At 30.0% G+C, this 17,710-nt stretch overlaps 1 protein-coding gene across 1 annotated transcript in view; it reads left to right on the forward strand.

Moving 5' to 3' along the window:
- LOC117170087 (proline-rich receptor-like protein kinase PERK8) overlaps positions 1-16,358 on the forward strand; it is a 42,121-nt gene extending 25,763 nt beyond the window's left edge. Inside the window, exon 4 of the mRNA XM_033356610.1 lies at positions 16,176-16,358. Coding sequence (XP_033212501.1) covers positions 16,176-16,358 — 183 coding nt within the window. The remainder of the gene's footprint in view (positions 1-16,175) is intronic.
- Positions 16,359-17,710: the final 1,352 nt, after the last annotated feature.

Here is a 17,710-nt window from a genome sequence, read left to right on the forward strand (position 1 = left end):
CCCCCCCCCCCCCCCAAGTGTCCACGTGGTATATGGTTGGCCCCTAAGGAGTAATTCATTTGTAATCCGGCGTAATATATGAGTAATCTATTTGTAATCCACTTCTAATGTGGAATAATTCCTTCTAATTGCAAGTAATACACTTCCTCACTGCAGTAATCCAGAGTAATTTAGGTAATCCACTTGTAATGTAATTGTAATCCAGAGTTATTCACATCCATTCTAGGGTGATCTAATTGTAATCCATCGAATTAAAATTAATTTAAGTAACCCTGGCAATTAACTTTTAATTTAGAGTAATCCAGTATAATACGAGCAAGATGTAGTAATCCACTTGTACTCTGGAGTAATTCAATTAATTAATAGCAATTAATTTTTAATCCAGTGGAATACAATAGTAAGTAGTAATACACTTGTAATCCACTTTTAATCCGTCATAGACTAGACTAGAGTGATTAAATTAATTTATTTGTAATCCAGAGTAATCCACCTATAATTTAGAATAATTCACCTGCCATCCAGAGTAATCCACCTAAAATCCAGAATAATCCACAGTTTTTAAATTCATTTTCTTACCTGACAAATTAACGATTGAGTTTTTAATTAAAAATGGATTTTTTAAGTTAAAAATTCATGTATTTTGCTGAAAATTTGTCTTTTTCGCTTGAGAGTTGATCATTGTTAAAATTTCCTGAATTTAAGTTAAAAATTCAACTATTTTATTGAAAATTATTTTACAAACTTCGTAGGATATTTGACAATTTGATTAAATAGTATTTTTTTGTTTGCTGAAAATTTGTGTCGTTAGAAGTTTCTCTTTTTTGTTAAGAAAATGGAAATTCATGCTAGAAAATTGATCTTCTTGTTTGAAAACTCAAATACTTGGTTGAAAATTAATATGTTTTGATACAACTTAGTTTTTTTTTGTTGAAAATTAATTTTTTTTAACTAAACTTTTTAATATTTCCTTTGTTTGAAAATCGTTTTTTCTTTGTTGGAAATTCATGCACTTCATTAAAAAATGTATTTTTATTTTAGAAAATTAAGATTCTTGCTAGTAAATTAATCTTTTTGCTTGAAAATTGGACTACCTGGTTGAAAATGAATATATTTTGATACAAATTTCTCTTTTTTGGTGAAAAATAGGTCGTGCTACAAAAATTAACTACTTGATTGAAAATTCATGTATTTTATTAAAATTTCTTTTTTAGTAGGAAATTAATCTTCATGCTTGAAAATTTAATTATGCGGTAGAAAATTATTGTATTTTATTAAAAGCTGGCGTTTTTTAGTAGAAAGTTAATCTTCTTTATAAAAATGCCACTATTGGGTTAAAAATAAATGCACTTTGCTTACAATTGAACATTAAAACAAATTATTATTTATTGTATTTTCAATTTTAATTTTATATTTTTAATGTGAGAGTTCGTCTTTTGGTTGAAATTTTTTAAGTTGAAAAGTTATATTTTTTATCAGAAGAATCCACTGTTACATTTTTTATTGTCTCAATATTTTTTTTCATGAAAATTAAACTCTTTATTTAAAAAAACCATGTATCTTGCTACAAAATTGTCTTTTTTTGTAGAAAATTATTATTCTTAGTTTAAAATTCAAATATTTCGTTTTAAATTAATTTCTTTCAGTAAACAATTCATTTTTAAATTGAAAATGTAAATATGCCATTGCCCAGTTAAACATTAATCTCTTTTAATTGAAAATCAATGTGCTTCGTAAAATTGAAAAATTAATGTCCCTTATTGAACATTACACAATTTTGTTTAAAAGTATCCGTTTTGGTTGAAAATTGAATGGTTGTGCTGAGAATTAGTATTTTTTGGTTGAAAATTAAACTATTTTAGTAAAAAATGCAACAACATTATTGAAATACGGTGTATTTTTGCTTGAAAGTAAACTTTTTAAACTAAAAATTGAACTATTTCAGTTTTTATAAATTTTCTTTTTTAATTGAAAACTCAGCTACTTGGTTAAAAGTTGAAGTAGCCTTACTACCTATTCGACTGAGAAAAAGATTTTTCAATTAATGATTCCCTTTCATCATAAAAAAATTTTTAAAATAAAGAAGTATCCCCTTCAACGAAATTAAAACAATGATTAAAATTGTAAATATACAAAATAATGTTTTTCAAATGTTTTCAATCAGTTGAAATATTCGTCAAAATGTTAAAAAATAAAGTAATCCTTTCTTCGATTTAGAAAAGAAAATTGAACATAAAAATTTCCCCCCTTCAATATCAATAAAATTTTTATCACATTATCTTTGGTACCAAGCCAAATGCAACTCAATGGCACTTTTAAAAATAAAGATCGCCCCCTTCCAGTTCAGAAAGAAAATCAAAATAAAAAATGATGTCCTTTTATCTCAAGAAGAATGTACAAATTACATAATTTGTCTCCTTTTAACTGACTAAAAAATATCAAACAAAATGTTAAAAATAATAAATGCTCTCTTCAAATTCAGACAAAAAAATTAGAAGCCGAATGACTAAAAAATCCCGAAAAATATTCGAAAAAGAAAATTCTCAAAATGGTAAAATTGCAGAAGTTTCAAATTCGGTAATATTATAAACAATGGCTAATTTGATTATTTACGAATTTTCCAATTTGGAAATTTTTAATAGACAGACATTTTTTTATTTGGAAATTTTATTTTTCGAGATTTTTCAGTCAACTTTTATGAACTGAAATTGCCTTTCTTCCAACTAAATGAAAATATAAAAAATCTAAAATGACTCGATTCTAATTTAGTAATGAATTAAAAACAAAAAAGATCTCATGATTTAGAAACAAATTAAAGAATAATGTTTCCAAAAATCCAATTCAATTAGAATGTAAAAACATAAAAAATTTGCTTTTCCAATTCAGAAACAACTTAAATGAAAGGTTTTCTCTTCTTATGCAGAACAAATTATGTTAAGCCAAAACAATGGTCACTTCCATTTGAATAAAAATGCAAAATTTCCCTCGTCCGATTCAGAAAAAATATTAAGAATTAAAAAATATGGTTTTTCTTATTTATAATGAAACGTTTAGTTGTTAGCTTAATATGAATGCCAAATAGGAAAAATTAAAATTCTTATACTCGAAAGAATTTTTAATCAAACTCTTGAAAAATGAAAAACTTTGTCTCTAGAGGCCACTCTCAAATATAATCCCCAATAATTAAGCGCGAATCATAGTTGCCAGTATTTAAAATAATTTTTTTTACCAAAAAGCTTGGTCCACTTTTGACCTTTTTCTGAGAGAAACAAATATTAAAAATCCTAAAAATGTTGTATTACCTATTTTTAAGTTGTCTATGTTTTTAATAATAGGAAATGAAAAAGCCAGGATGTGAACGCGTTCTTAGAGCGCGTTTAAAATCTTTTCTTATTTTTTTTCCTTCCTCTATGCGAGAGACCTGAAATTTTCATTTTGATACAATTCTACATCAAGTTATTTTGATAGAAACTTGTGTTCAATCTCGGTTTTCTTATTTTTCGTCCTACACTGAAAACACCGAAGCAGGGACTCTGAATCAATGAAATGCAGGGGAGGGTGAAACAGCGCCTGAGGTTGAAATGAATAAATAAAACAGTCGCGACTCTACAAATTTGTTTTGAACATTTACAGGATATAAAATCCTTTACCACAAAAAAAAAAATTTCTAACTTTCTTTTGCAACTTAATTAAATTAGTCATTCTTCTCTTGAAATGATTACAAAAAAATAAATCTTAGTCACAAATCAACTGTTTATTTTGATATAATTAGAATTGGTTAATTTATGAGAAAATTAATATCGATGGCAGTGGTCCAGAAAATGCTTTTGAAATAGGCTTCAGTTTACACTTACTGTCATAAAGTGTGAAGGAGAAATTAAATTATTGCCGCGAAAATCGTGAACGACAGAGCTTAATCCACGTTGTGAGATTCAATTTTTAAGTGTGAAATATTTTGAAACTAGTAGATATGAATGTCAGAATTTGGCTTCCTTCCAGATATTCATTACTCATGTCAGCTATGAAGTGTTTGTCACTTTTCGTTTAAGATTGTCTTACAGTGTAAGTTCAAGTTAAAAATTTTATTATTATGAAATGTAAATTTCTTTATAAATTTTACATTTAAACAATTTTAACAGTTTTAAAACAATGAAAAAGTATTTTCCAAAATAAAATAAGCGCATTATTACCTGAAAGCTAAAGAAATTTGAAAAAGAATTTGCAATTAACTAAATATTTTTATTTATTTTTTTATTATTTATTGTTGGCCACCAAAATCTATACTTACAAATAGTGCGCTACATTCCAAAAATTTCGGCTGCCAAATCTGAACTTTTTTCGGTTTGTTTAAAATTCCTTTGTTTCGAGATTTTTGTTAGATTTTGGATTTGAAACAAATGGAACTGTTACAAAAATAGAAATTCGTTTATGTTTATTTTTCGTTTTTGCTAAGCATATCAATTGTAGGGATCTATTAAAACCGAACAATTTTAAAGATAATTATTGTACATCTTTTAAGAAAAACAACTATAATTAAAAATTTGATAGCATCATAAGATAAGAAAGTTTAATAATAAATTTCAATTAGAATTTAGAATCTTGGAAAATTATACAACTTATAAGAAAAATCTTGATCATCAATTTTAAGATTAAATATTTAATATTGTAAATTATCAAATAACCTGTTAATAAAATATTTCTATTCTTAAAACTAAAGATAGAAAAAATAACTGAATTGTATAGAGAAATAATTCGGATTTTTAACTATAATAAATAATATAGAACTTTAATAGATCATTCAGTTTAAAAAACACTTAAATTTGACACTATTTGTTTTGGAGTTGTTTTACTGATGCTAAATTCTAAACTGATGAACCAAAACTTGAACTCTTAAAAAATGAAATATTCTAAATTTGAAAATATTCGTTTTTACATCTTTAAAATTTAGGTCTTCAATTATAAATCTTCCGAATTAAATTATTTTAAAAAACATGAAAAATTACATGGCTTTAAAATGTAAATAATAAAAAAAGCCTTATTTGCAGTTCTACATTTTCAGAATTCAAGAAATTTCAGTTGTGACTCTTTAAAATTATAGGGTTTTGTTATAGGTTATTATTGTTAGAACTTTGAATGGTAAATATTGGAAATTAAAGGTGTTATGATTCAGAAAGTTAAAAATTTTGCAATGATTTGATAATTATAATTTTATAATTAATAATTTTATAATTTTTATAGTTTTATAGTTTATAATTAAAAATTCTCAAATTTCGATTTTTTAAATCATCCGAATATACGAATTTTGATTTTTATATCTTTAAAGATAATCAGTTTTCAATTGTGAATCTTTGAAATTAGATTTTTTAACATTTAAAAATCTTAAAAATGGTATAATTTAAAATTTCAAGTTTTCTAAATTAAAAAATTATTATTTGCAAATTTTAGAAATCAAAGAAATAAAAAAATACTTCAAATTACATGCTTTTATATTTTAAATCTTACGAATTGGCTGATTTACAATGATATATATTTTCAAAATTTAAGAATTCTCTATTGTAACTCTTTAATTAATTTTTAATTAATTTATTTTTTCTTTTCTTTTCTTTTCTTTAACTCTTTTCTTTAATTAATTTCTTTTATTAATTTAAATTGTAGAAATTTGTTATAACTTATTATTGTTAAAACTTTGAATGGTAAATATTTAAAATTGAAGATTATATGATTCAGAAAGCTAACATCTTTGCAAGCTTTACGGTTTATAATTAAAAATTCTCTAATTTCGATTTTCAAAATCATCCGAATATACGAATTTTGATTTTTATATCTTTAAAGATAATCAGTTTTCAATTGTGAATCTTTTAAATTAAATTTTTTTAAACATTTAAAAATCTTAAAAATGGCCTATCTTAAAATTGTAAATTTAAGAATTTAAGAATTTAAGAATTTAGATTTATATCATTATTTCCACGGTTTAAAGTGTTGATCTTTGAAATTAAATAATTTTTTTTTAAAAAGTTCAAAGATCTTAAAAATGCTTAATTTAAAATTGAAAATTGTCAACATTCAGGAATCATTATTTGTGAATCTTAGAAATTCAATAAACAAACAAAAATAAAATCTCATGAGTTTATATTTCAAACTTTGAAAATTGACTGATTTGAAATTTTATATTGTCAAAATTCAAGAATTGCCGATTATAACTCTTCAAAATTATAATTCATCATTGTTAGCACCGTGAATGGTAAGTGATTTAAACAGAAAAGTTTATGATTTCGAAAATTAAAGATTTTGCAAGCTTTAACTTTTAAAATTTTAAATTCTCTAATTTCGATGATTTACATTTCAAAGGTCTTCCATCTGCAAGATTTCAAATTGAAAACTCTTGACTTTTGATCTTCAAAATCACCAAAATTTATTAATTTTGAATTATTATAAAAAAACGTTCAAAATTGCAGGCTTTCAAAATACAAATAATTAAAGATTTCCTAATTTGGGATTCTTTATTTTCATAATTCAAGACTTTTCACTTGTAAATCTCGAAGATTTAATTATGTAAAAAACTATCAAAATTCTGTGAAGTTTGATCTTCGAAATCATCAATATTTAAAAAGTTATTGTTCTTCTTTTAAATTAAAGCGTCTTTAATTGTCAATATTTATCATGGTAATATTAAAAAAAACACGTTCAAAATTACATCATTATAAATTATACAGATTACAAGTTTAAAGAATATTGGATTGAAAGTCCTAAATTAAAATTAAAATGTTATCAAAATTGAATTGAAATTTAATGAAAATAGTTTTAAAGCGAATTTGAATATTTGATTTCTTTTACATTTATAATTATTAATTATATTTTTGAGTACTTTAAATGTGGGCGTCCGCATGAAAAAGGGTCATATGGCCGGTATGGAATTACGTGTAGGGTCATATCGCCGGATAAATTCCCGGCATTTTAGGATTAAAATGAAACCTTTAGGTTTAAAAAACATTCAATTGCAAATCTTCAAAGTAGATCTATTTCAAATAGATATTCGAAATATCATGATTACAAAATTATAAAAGGTCAAAAAAAAGTCTAAAAATTAAAATTAATATTAAACTTAAATAAAAATTAAATACAAAAAAATGGTGTAAAATCCAATGCAAATATCTTAATATCAACTTTAATTTATAGTTAACAATAGTTATAATTCGATAATTCGCAAATCAAAATAAGAAACATATTATAAGCGCGTGTACCCTGCTATTTCTGCTATTAACTAATAAATTATTAAAATGAAAATAAATATAAGAAGACACTAATCTTTAAAATGAAAATAGATCTGTTCTGAAAATAACCCGACAGGAGTTGATCTTCACCAAAACCTGAAGAAAAAAACATTGCGTGTACCATAACAGTTAATTACTCCGACTATTTGAAGCACACGAGACAAACATCACCCAAAGAAGAAGGGTGCCTTCAAACAGTAACCCGTGCGTGCAACTATGTTTGAACCGTCTTACAACAATGTTACACTCTGCCACCTTCCGGTGCATCCCATTAAATTTAATTACCTCGCGCGCTCGTACTCCCTTTACTTGAATCGGCGCACTGTGGCGCAATGCTTTAAATCCACCTCGCAGTCGCCTTTGCCACAACACTCTGTCTCGTGCCACTTAAAACCCTTGTACCAAAACACTTCACAAAAAAATCCACTTGAAATTTTGAAAAAGGCTTGAAAATAAACAAAAAACCCTTGAAAAACGCGTCATTCAAAAAAAAATATTTCCATACATCTTTAGAATTTCAGTTATGCCTTATCTCTATAGTATCTCGGTGTTCACGAAAAGTACACGTCAGACCGGTAGCCGCAAGTCTTGGTGCGGGGTAAAGAAGGTGGTTCGGGGTAAAGTGGGTGCGGGGTAAAGAAGGTGGCACGGGGTAAAGAGGGTTGCGCTCACGTCGTCCTCGACGACGGAAGGCGTCGCGTGGTGGGGGCGTCTGCGGCCGCTACGGCAGAACTAAGGGGTTGTTTGCCCCATCGGGCGGCTCTGGGGTCCTCGTTCGCCCCCGTCTTGCCCCAACCCCCTCTGACGCCGTCAACGCCGTCTTACCCCGACTTCGAATGGAGAGCTCGGCTATTTTGCATAGGGCCTGCGCATCGTCGGCGGCACACGGTACACCACCCCTAGGTGGGATGGGGTGCCCCCCTTCCGTCTGCACGGGGCACTTCGATTTGTCGAATCCGCCTTTCGCGGCTCTCGCTTTGGCCTTCCACGAAGGAGAATGACTTCGATTCTCGTCCTGCACCCCTGTCAACCCCCCTGCATCCCTATGCACCCCCTGCTCGCAATACCTAAAACCCCTTCTTCATTCTCCTTCCGGACCCTCCGGCACCACGTCCAGTTTCTCTCCTGTCAATTCAACCTCCCCCCTGCAACTACCCCTAAATTCGTCCTACTTCATCTCATCGTATTGGTATGCCGTGACCTCGGTCATTCGCAGGAAACAGGAATCGAACGGCGGAAGTTAATTGAATGCGGTGGAGTATAGGGAATTAAAAATAAAACTGCTTGACCACTTGAGGTTGAGAAAAAATGTACGTAAAGAGAACTGGCAAAGGCAATTTTGTTCTTAAGGGTGATTTTTTAGACCTGGGGTTGATTAAGGCAATTTTGCAAGTTGGGTAGTTTTTGGGGTTGTGAGAGCTGGACAAAGGGATTTTGCACTTAGGGTTCATTTTTTTGGCAAAATGAAGTCTGCAAAAGTCGCTTTAAAACTGAGGTTATTTTTGATGTTAGAGAGAGCTGGACACGACGATTATGCATATAAGGGTGATTTTTTAGACTGGGAGAGCTGGACCAAAAGATTTGGAACTTGGCGTTAATTTTTGTACCTGGTGCATGTTGGAAACGGCAATTTTCCAGTCAGGGATGATTTTTGAGGTTGGAGAGAGCTGGACAAGGCGATTATGGATCTAAGCGTTATTTTATATATTGCGAGAGCCGGACCGGAAGATTTTGAACTTCGGGTTAATTTTTGTACCTGGTGAATGCTGGAAACGGCGGTTTTGCACTCAGGGATGATTTTTAAGGTTGAAGAGAGCTGGAAAAGGCAACCATAGACTCAGAAATGAGTTTTGGGCCTAAAGAGGGTTGGATAAGGCGATTTTGCACATAGAAGTACTTTTGGGGTTGTAAGATTTTGCACCTAGGGGTGATTTTTCGGCAAAATAAAATGTGCAAAAGTTGATTTTGTAACAAGGTGATTTTTGGGGTTGGAGAGAGCTGGAAAAATCTAGTTTTGCATCTAAGGGTGATTTTTGAATCTGGCGAGAGCTGAAAAAGGAACTTTGCACTTGGGGCTGATTTTTAAACCTGGGGAAACATGAACAAGGGGATGTCGCTTTTTAAGGGTGATTTTTAAGTAAACAGAAAGCTGAACAGGATAAAAATCACGTAGGGATTATTATTGAGGGTGAAGAGGGCTGGATAAGGCAATTTTTCACTTCCAAAAAGGGACTTTTTCCGAAAAAATGGATTAAAAAGGTGATTTAGTTTATTTACAAAAACTTTTTATACAATATGTGTATCAAGTAAATTAACCAAAGTTACACCAAATTTAGAGAAATATTTCTGAAAACTTCTTAAATCTTTCTGAAATACTTTATGCCCTTAAACTCGTTCCCAAATCTTCACAATAATTTTTAAATTTTTAAAAATTTGGGAATTTTTGAAAGGTTTTGAAATCTTTGGAAATATATTTCTGTAATAAATGACAATAATGTAAAGAAAATAAATATATAATAATAAAAAAGGTGAAATATTTGAATTCTTCAAAATATGTTTGAAATCTTTTAAAATCGACAAAAAATGGAAGAAGAGTCTGAATTTTTCATTTGAGGTATTTTAGGAATTGTTAGAAATTTAAGGGAAAATAGTGAAATTTTTTTCTATCCACAAATTTTGGAAAAAAATTGAGAGGCCAAACCTGAAATTTTCTTAACTTAAATCAAATGCACATGCTATTCTTTGAGCTTTATGGAAAAACGTTTTTTTTTGTGGTCTTTGAAGCGCCACAAAATCGGAAAATAAAAAACAAAAATTCCATGATTGCGAAAAATATTATTTTCATGAAAGCCAAATAGTAGCATGCTCCTTCGATTCAAGTCGAAGAAATTAATTAAAACCTGTGCCTTGTTCAAATTTTCAAAAAGTTTCAATTGAGCAAAAATGGTTTGTTTTACTCTAAATTTATTATTATCTACTAGCAAAAAGTGAACTAGTGTTAAAGAATTATTATGGTACTAGATATTCAGAAAGCGATGCATCGCGAAGTAGGTTCGAACGTTTCAAGTTTCCGTATGATGAATTTGATTAATTCTTCCGGTCACGTTTTCAAGATGAGAGACGAGGAATTTTCCCTTTTTTTCATTTTTCTTCACTTTCTCTCATTTCACTTTCATTCTCTTGGAAGGAGATTTCCAGTGATAATTTTGTGAAACTGAGAAAAAGGGTGCTATTTCATTTCGAAGTCAATTGTTTGTTCTATAATTGATCTGAAAATATATAGTAAAAAAACAGAAAGTGAAATGTCGGTAATTGCGGTGTTCATAAAAATTGACTGAAATTTAATGCTTTAAGAATAAATAAGTTCTTGGTGATTTGAAGACAATATTTAATTTGCCGGATAACTCATTTCATTCAGTACAAAAAACTTGATTTGATTTCACAATAGGGCTTTAATTTATTAAAATAAATATTCTATAAGGGATTCGAAGTGGTGCATTTATTTAGAAATTTATTTTTTAAATATAAAAATGATTTAGAAAACTCTTTCCTCTGAGTTAACCATATTTTGTTCCGTGGAAAATAAATCTACTGAGCCTTGGGTTCAGTAGTAAAAGTACGTTATGATCAGCCAACCGCTCTAATCATTCGAAATGTTGAAATTTTCTTAAATCTTGTGAAATACCTACAAAAATCTTTCCGGACGATTCGACTATTTCTTATTCAAAATTAAAATCCGTTTTTAGTTAAAATATCAACTATTATATTTTTAGTTTTAAATTAATCATTTTTATAGAAAATCCAACAACTTGAGTTCAACTATTTTGATGAAAATTCATATTTTTCGTTAAAGATTATTTATTGTAATTGAAAATTAAACTATTTTCTTTAAAATTAAATTATTTTGTTTCAAATTCAACTTGAAAAATTGTAACAAATTTAACTAAGCAAAATTCAATTGAACGGTTTGGCTGAAAATACAACTGTTTTTGGTAGAATAGGTTTAAATTAATTTTTTGTTTGTTTAAAAATTCAGACATTGGGTTGAAAAGTTGTCTTTAAAGTTTGAAAATTCATTAAACATTTTTTAATTCCTTGAAAAATCCTGTAAATTAAAAAAAAATAACTTAAAAACCTTTGAAATGTATTAAAAATTCTTGAAATCTTTACAAATAACTTACAATCTTCAAAATCCTTTGAAATTCCGTCAAATTATGCGAAGATGTTAAAAATTTAATGGATTCTTTTAAATATCCTTGCAATTTATGAAAATACCCTAAAGTGTTTTAAATCCTTTGAAATCCCTTGGAATTTTTAAAAACTCTTAAAAATTCCTTAGAATTTTTTTCAATACTCTAACATCTTTAAAAATCATTTAAAAATTTTATAGAATCTAAAAATTGTGTGAAATCCCTTCAAACCATTTAAATCTGTTACAAAATTTTTGGAATCTTTTAATACATCCTCAAATGATTCAAATCCTTCGCAATCTTTTAATGCCCTTTACATTATTTTCTTGAGCTTTTGAAAATTCCTTTGAATGTTTAAAAACACCCTAAAATTCTTAAAATTCTTTAGAATGCTTTATAACTTTTAACAGCTCTTGAAAATAACTTTGCATTTTTCTAAAATATTTTTGAAATCTATAAAAATTCTTTGGAATCTTTCCAAATAGCCTAAAGTATTTCAAATCAAATTCATTGAAAATTTTGAAAACTCTTGCAAGTTCCTTGGCATTTTTAAAAATATCACAAAATCCTTTGAAATCCCTTTAAGCTACGGAAATATTGTAAAAATGTGTTGGTAACACATCAAATACTCTCAAATGTTGTAAATCTTTTGAAATCCCTCAAAATTATTTTAATTTCTTGACAACTCCCAGGAATTCGGAAAACACCCTAAAATCTCTAAAAAAAATTTGAAAATATTTCCAAATGATTTAAATCTGTTCAGAATTGCAAGAGATCAAGAAAATTCGGAAACAGGTATAGACCTAAATTCAAAAGTGGTGAATCAATGAATTAATTAATTGATAGAAAAGTGATTAAACTAAAGTGCCTTTATCTCAGAAAAATTGTTCTTTGAAAAAAGTGACTAAAGAGCAGCCCTGATTCTTATCCCCTCACTTTTGCAGTTTTTAAAAAATGTTCTGCTTTTCTCTGATTTCCAGGTTTTCCCTGACCCGTGGCCACCCTGCCGATCCTTATCCTGGGTTGAAATAGCATCTTTCAATGAGAGGAGAGAATAAATCTCCTTTCTGTAGAGCGCACCTTTATGCTCTTCTTAGTAAGATAGAATTTTCCCTCAGAAGGTGGGAAAAAAGCGAACCAATTAGATGCTTATTAAAGGAAACTCGAGTACTTGTAAGCCTTGCACCTGGTAGACTAGTCACTAGGTTGAAGCCCCTTGAGAGTTGGAAAGATCCAACCTCCTGTCAGAGAAGGTCGTGCCTTTGCTATTCCTTTCTAAACGAGATGCTGGGAGGAGCGCGACTCTCTTACTCTCTCACTCTCACTCTTTCACTCTCATCCTCTTTCACTCTCATACGCTTCTTCCTCATTTCCCCTACCACCTTGTCCTCGCTTTACTTTGCTTAATTACGCGGAGGCGTTAACCAGCTTTCACCAACCTCGTCGTCCGCTCTTCACTCCACCAACAACCCTTTGACTTGCCGGAAAGGGAAGTGGGAAACTGATTGGCCAGCCACCTCAGAGAACGCTGTCGTTTCAAAAGTGAGATAACCTCCTCACCCTCTCGCATACAATGCCTCTCTCTCCTCTTTGAAAATGAACTCTTGCAAATGAGAGAGGAAGCCCTTTTCGGGAGGAGAGTTCGATCGGAAAATCGTTTGATCGATGTAACGAATAACGAGGACGATTGCGAATAATTCTATGACTTGGTTTGCGCAGTTATCTTCCTCTTTTGCCTTCTTTCTTCCGGTCTTGGCTGCCACTTAGATAGCAAATTGGGTGACAGAGGATTTTATTTTAGCTCACCTTCTGAGGTTCTTTATGTCATCAGAAGAGCTCTTTTTAGAGAAATATTAGAAGGCTTTTAAATTCGGATATGGCAAGTGACTTTTTCCTCTTTTTTCACTCCGCAATTTTCCATTTTCCTTGAATATTATTATTCGAAGGCCAGCATTTCTATCTTGAAGGATGCACTTTTTACTTTAAAAAACAAATTTTAAACAAAACAGTTGAATTTTTGACAAAAAATGACTTTATAACAAAACACTTGGTTCCCAACAAAAAAATAAATTTTCAATCAAATATTTTCATTTTTAATCAAAACTATCTGTCAGCAGATAGTCCAATTTTCAACCAAGGACATTAATTTTCACGAAAAAATGTCAAATTAAATAAAAAATTGTGAACAACATTGTGGGATTTTTAACTGAAAAAGATACACTTTTACCCACAACTGGGATAATTATATTCTAACTTTAGAAAATTATCTTTAAAACAAAAAAAAAGAATTCTTAATCTTCACTCCAAAAGATTTGAATCCTCTATAAAACCAGATAATTTTTAAACCAAAGAATTGAGTTTTCCACTGAAAAAAATTAATTTGCAATTAAAAATCTCAATTATCAACTAATAGTGGAATGGTTAAACTTTTATGTAAGACTATTGATTTTTTAAACAAACTATATTTTCAACAAGGTAGTTCCAATTAAAAAAAAACAGATGAATTTTCAATCACCAAATTAATTTATAACAAATCCAAAACTAATTGTCTAGCCAAAAAGTTAAACCTTCCACTAAAATTATGAATCTCCATCAATAAAAAAAGATTTTTTTATCAAAATTTGCCTACCTTTAAAAAAAAGTTTAATTTTTAAACAACCAAGATTGATTTCCAACAAGTAATAATTATATAGCAAACATTTGAACCAAAAAAAAAAAGATTTTATTTTAAATTCAGGACAGTCCAATTCAACGCAAAAGACACATTTTTAACAAAATAATTAAATCCCGAATCAAAGAAGATTCATTTTTCATCCAAGCAGTTTTTTTCTTCTAAGAAGTTAACATTTCTTCTAAGACAAATTTAAACGAAAAAAGATTTTAGCTGAATTTTGAACTTTATACTATGAATTCTTAACAAAAAGTTAATTGTCTATCGAAATAATTGAATACATAAAAAAATAATAAAATTTATAACTTAAAATATAACCGTCAAGACCAAGCAACGGCAATTAAATGAAATATAAATAAGTATAAAGCCAATCAATAACTAAGAGAAATATTATTTCAGGATGGCCATAAAACTTTATTTCGAAAATTCTCTAGTTTGTTTCCTTGTCAGTTATTCTAAGCGCCTCTTATAGAAATTCCCTGACTTTTGTAAAATTTTGTTTAAAATCTGTTACTATTCTCTAACTTTCCTTGAAAAATAAAATACTCTATATTTTTAAGAATTATTAAACCTTAAAGGTTTATAATTATACATTCTTCAATTTGAAATGATGAGAAGGAAACATAATTTTTTTGTACAGAGATCTCATTGTTTAGGTTAGAAAAATTTATCTAATCAGTTTAAATATCACTCGATAAGTGATATAATAGGTACCTGTGAAATTCTATAATCTTTAAAAAAATTTATAATTTCAACTTAAAAAGACAGTTTTCAATATGCAAATTTCTAAATGTATAATTTCTTTATATTAATATTGTTAACTAGATAAAAATAATTCAAAAAGTTCAGTTTCTAACGTTCTATTAGAATTACAGTTAGAATTCTTCTATTTAAACGGCCTTGAAAGGTACACATTCGAGAATTTGAAGGTTGGAGGGGCCATCGCGTTCCAAATAATCGAAGTAGGGGGCCTTCAAATAGGCGAACCTTCAAGTCAGCGACCTTTCATTGTATCAATTTTTTACGGGCATTATATTTTAACTGGTTCAATTTTAAAGATTATTCATTATAAATTGCGCAATTTTTTAGGCTGCTAGCTTAAAATTCAACCATTCTTAATGTTTTATTTCAAAACAGTGTCTATTTTTAAAGAAATCTTAGATTTTTTCATTTTAATACCTGTAGTTACAAAAATCGATATATTAGTATGACGTTTTTAATACAAATTAAAATAATTATGTTTTCCTAAAACAACAGCACTTAATATGTTTCAGTTTTTAATAGGAAGAAATAGAAATCTTAGAAGGTGAACGCGAGCTTTAAGCGCCTGCATTTACTGCTAGTTAGGGAATAAAAATCCTGAATCATAAAATGTGTGCTTGCATTTACTGCTTGTTAGAAATAAAAATTCCGAGACGAGCACGCAAAACAAATTTGTTCAACCGAAGTTTTTGTTTAAGTTCTGAAAACTGATCCAACATGTAGACACCATGAAAAAAAAATTTCTTGACGACGAATGAGGAAAATTGACATTCTGAAGATGTGCGAAATTGAGGTTTTGCAAGACCATTCTTTGCGTAATAAATCCTAAAACAGTTTTAAAATTTATTTATCGTATTTATTTATGATGTGTCAGATGATGCTTATCAAGATTTCTAATGAAATAATTTCGCCGAAAGGATTTTTTCCATGAATTTTGTACTAATTCTTCAAGAAAAGGGAATATCCATGTCATAAAATGTGAAACTGTCTCAAATAAAAATACAAATCTTTATTTTAATTCTGATTTGTCAATGAGTGAATTAATCTGCTCTATCAATAAACAAACCACGTTTTTTTTGGTCTTTGTGAACGCGCGCTTCCCGCAAGTGGATTTACTGCTCCTTTAAAATAAATATCAATGTCAACTGGGAGGATCGATTTATAACCACCGCAATTCAAACTGCAAATGATTGCTCTTCAAGTTGGTAGACGTAGATTGTAGAATTGCAGAAGCGTAATTCAACCTCGAGCTTACATCGTGACTATTTTTAATGTTCTTAATAGAATTCGATTTCCATTCCATGCTTGAGGAAACCCTTAGAAGCATCGCGTCGCGTCTTTGGAGCCCTGCGGGCGTCACTCCCCGGAAAAGCAGTGGCTGGTACCGGGCAATTACTTTACGGTCAGCTCGCGGAAAGGGTGGTGGAGAATCGAGACTGGAGAATGGGTTATGGTGTGGGGGTGTAGAATGTAGATGAGGGGATGGGTTGGACAGGAACTAGGATGTGGTGGGATAGCTGGATACGTTATGAATACATTATATCTCTTGGCTCCAAGGGATGCTGGCACATGCGCCGATGGGGTGTAGTGGCTCCACCCTGGCTCGCTACGTGCATAACACACACAATCACTCGCACTAATTATACATGCGCTAACCAACCCCCTCCAGAATCCAGACGAACCTGTCCTCTCACAGAGAGGGTTGCACTCGGATTTGTCCTTTCGGGCTCAGAGAGGAGGAGCGTAATTCTCTCTCCTCTTTGCTTCATCTCGTTGTTTCTCCAACCAAGTTCCAGGCTGCCTAATTAACAGGCACTCGCTTCGCTTGATAATATACTTTGAACTTCCTCTTGTAATCCTCCCGTCGCAGCGAGTTTCGCAGCTTTGAGCGGAAATTCGGAAAGAACGGTGAAGGAATAACAAGTTTGGATCTTTAAAGGATTGCAAATTCCACTTGGGGATGAAGCAAGGGAGGTTTATGGGTGTAGTTGAGTTTTTATTGCGTAATATTATCCACTCTGGGGATCCCTTTGCATACCAATATTACTGTGTTGTGTACGTAGTGTGATACCATTACAGAAAAGGAAGCATATTCTAGATCTCATTGAATGTCATTTGTGGAAAATATTCATGTTATCCTCGTACATAGTATATACAGGGTATCGAAAAAGAAGGTAGAAACAAATTGCAACCCATCCAGAAAAAGTGTTTCTTCATTGATTAAAACTTGTTTTCTTGACCTCATTTGAATGATTTCAGAAAACGTTTGGTTTAAATTAACGTTCAGTTGACCAGATTCATTTGCATGAATCAATATAAGTTTCTAGTTAAATCATTTTCTTTTTTATAGAAAATATTTCATTGACTAAATAAACAAAAATTGCTAGATTTAACAAAAATACTGTATTGAAAGCATCTTGGGAGCGACTGAGGAATGTGCACTTAAGACGAACACATACTCTAATAAAATTTCGATGTTGTTTTCAATAAGAACAGTTAAGCCTAATCAAGCAAGTATGGTGTCACTGTTGATCAGCCACCCGTTGAGCTAATAGAACAATACTCCAATTAAATTACGATTTGGTTTTCAAAAAGAATATTTAAGGTTGTTTAATTAAGTATATTGTCAAGGTGGACCAGGCATTGACTGACCTCATAGAAGACTCAAATTTAATTACGATTTGGTTTTCAAAAAGAAAATTCAAGGCTGCTCAAGCAAGTATCATGTTCACGTTTATCAGCTATTATTTAGCTGATTTACCAGAAGCCTTCAATTTAATAACGATTTGCTTTTCCAAAAGAACATTCAAGGCTGCTGA

This window comes from Belonocnema kinseyi, chromosome 3 (genome assembly GCF_010883055.1).
Source record: "Belonocnema kinseyi isolate 2016_QV_RU_SX_M_011 chromosome 3, B_treatae_v1, whole genome shotgun sequence".
Lineage (NCBI taxonomy): Eukaryota > Metazoa > Arthropoda > Insecta > Hymenoptera > Cynipidae > Belonocnema > Belonocnema kinseyi.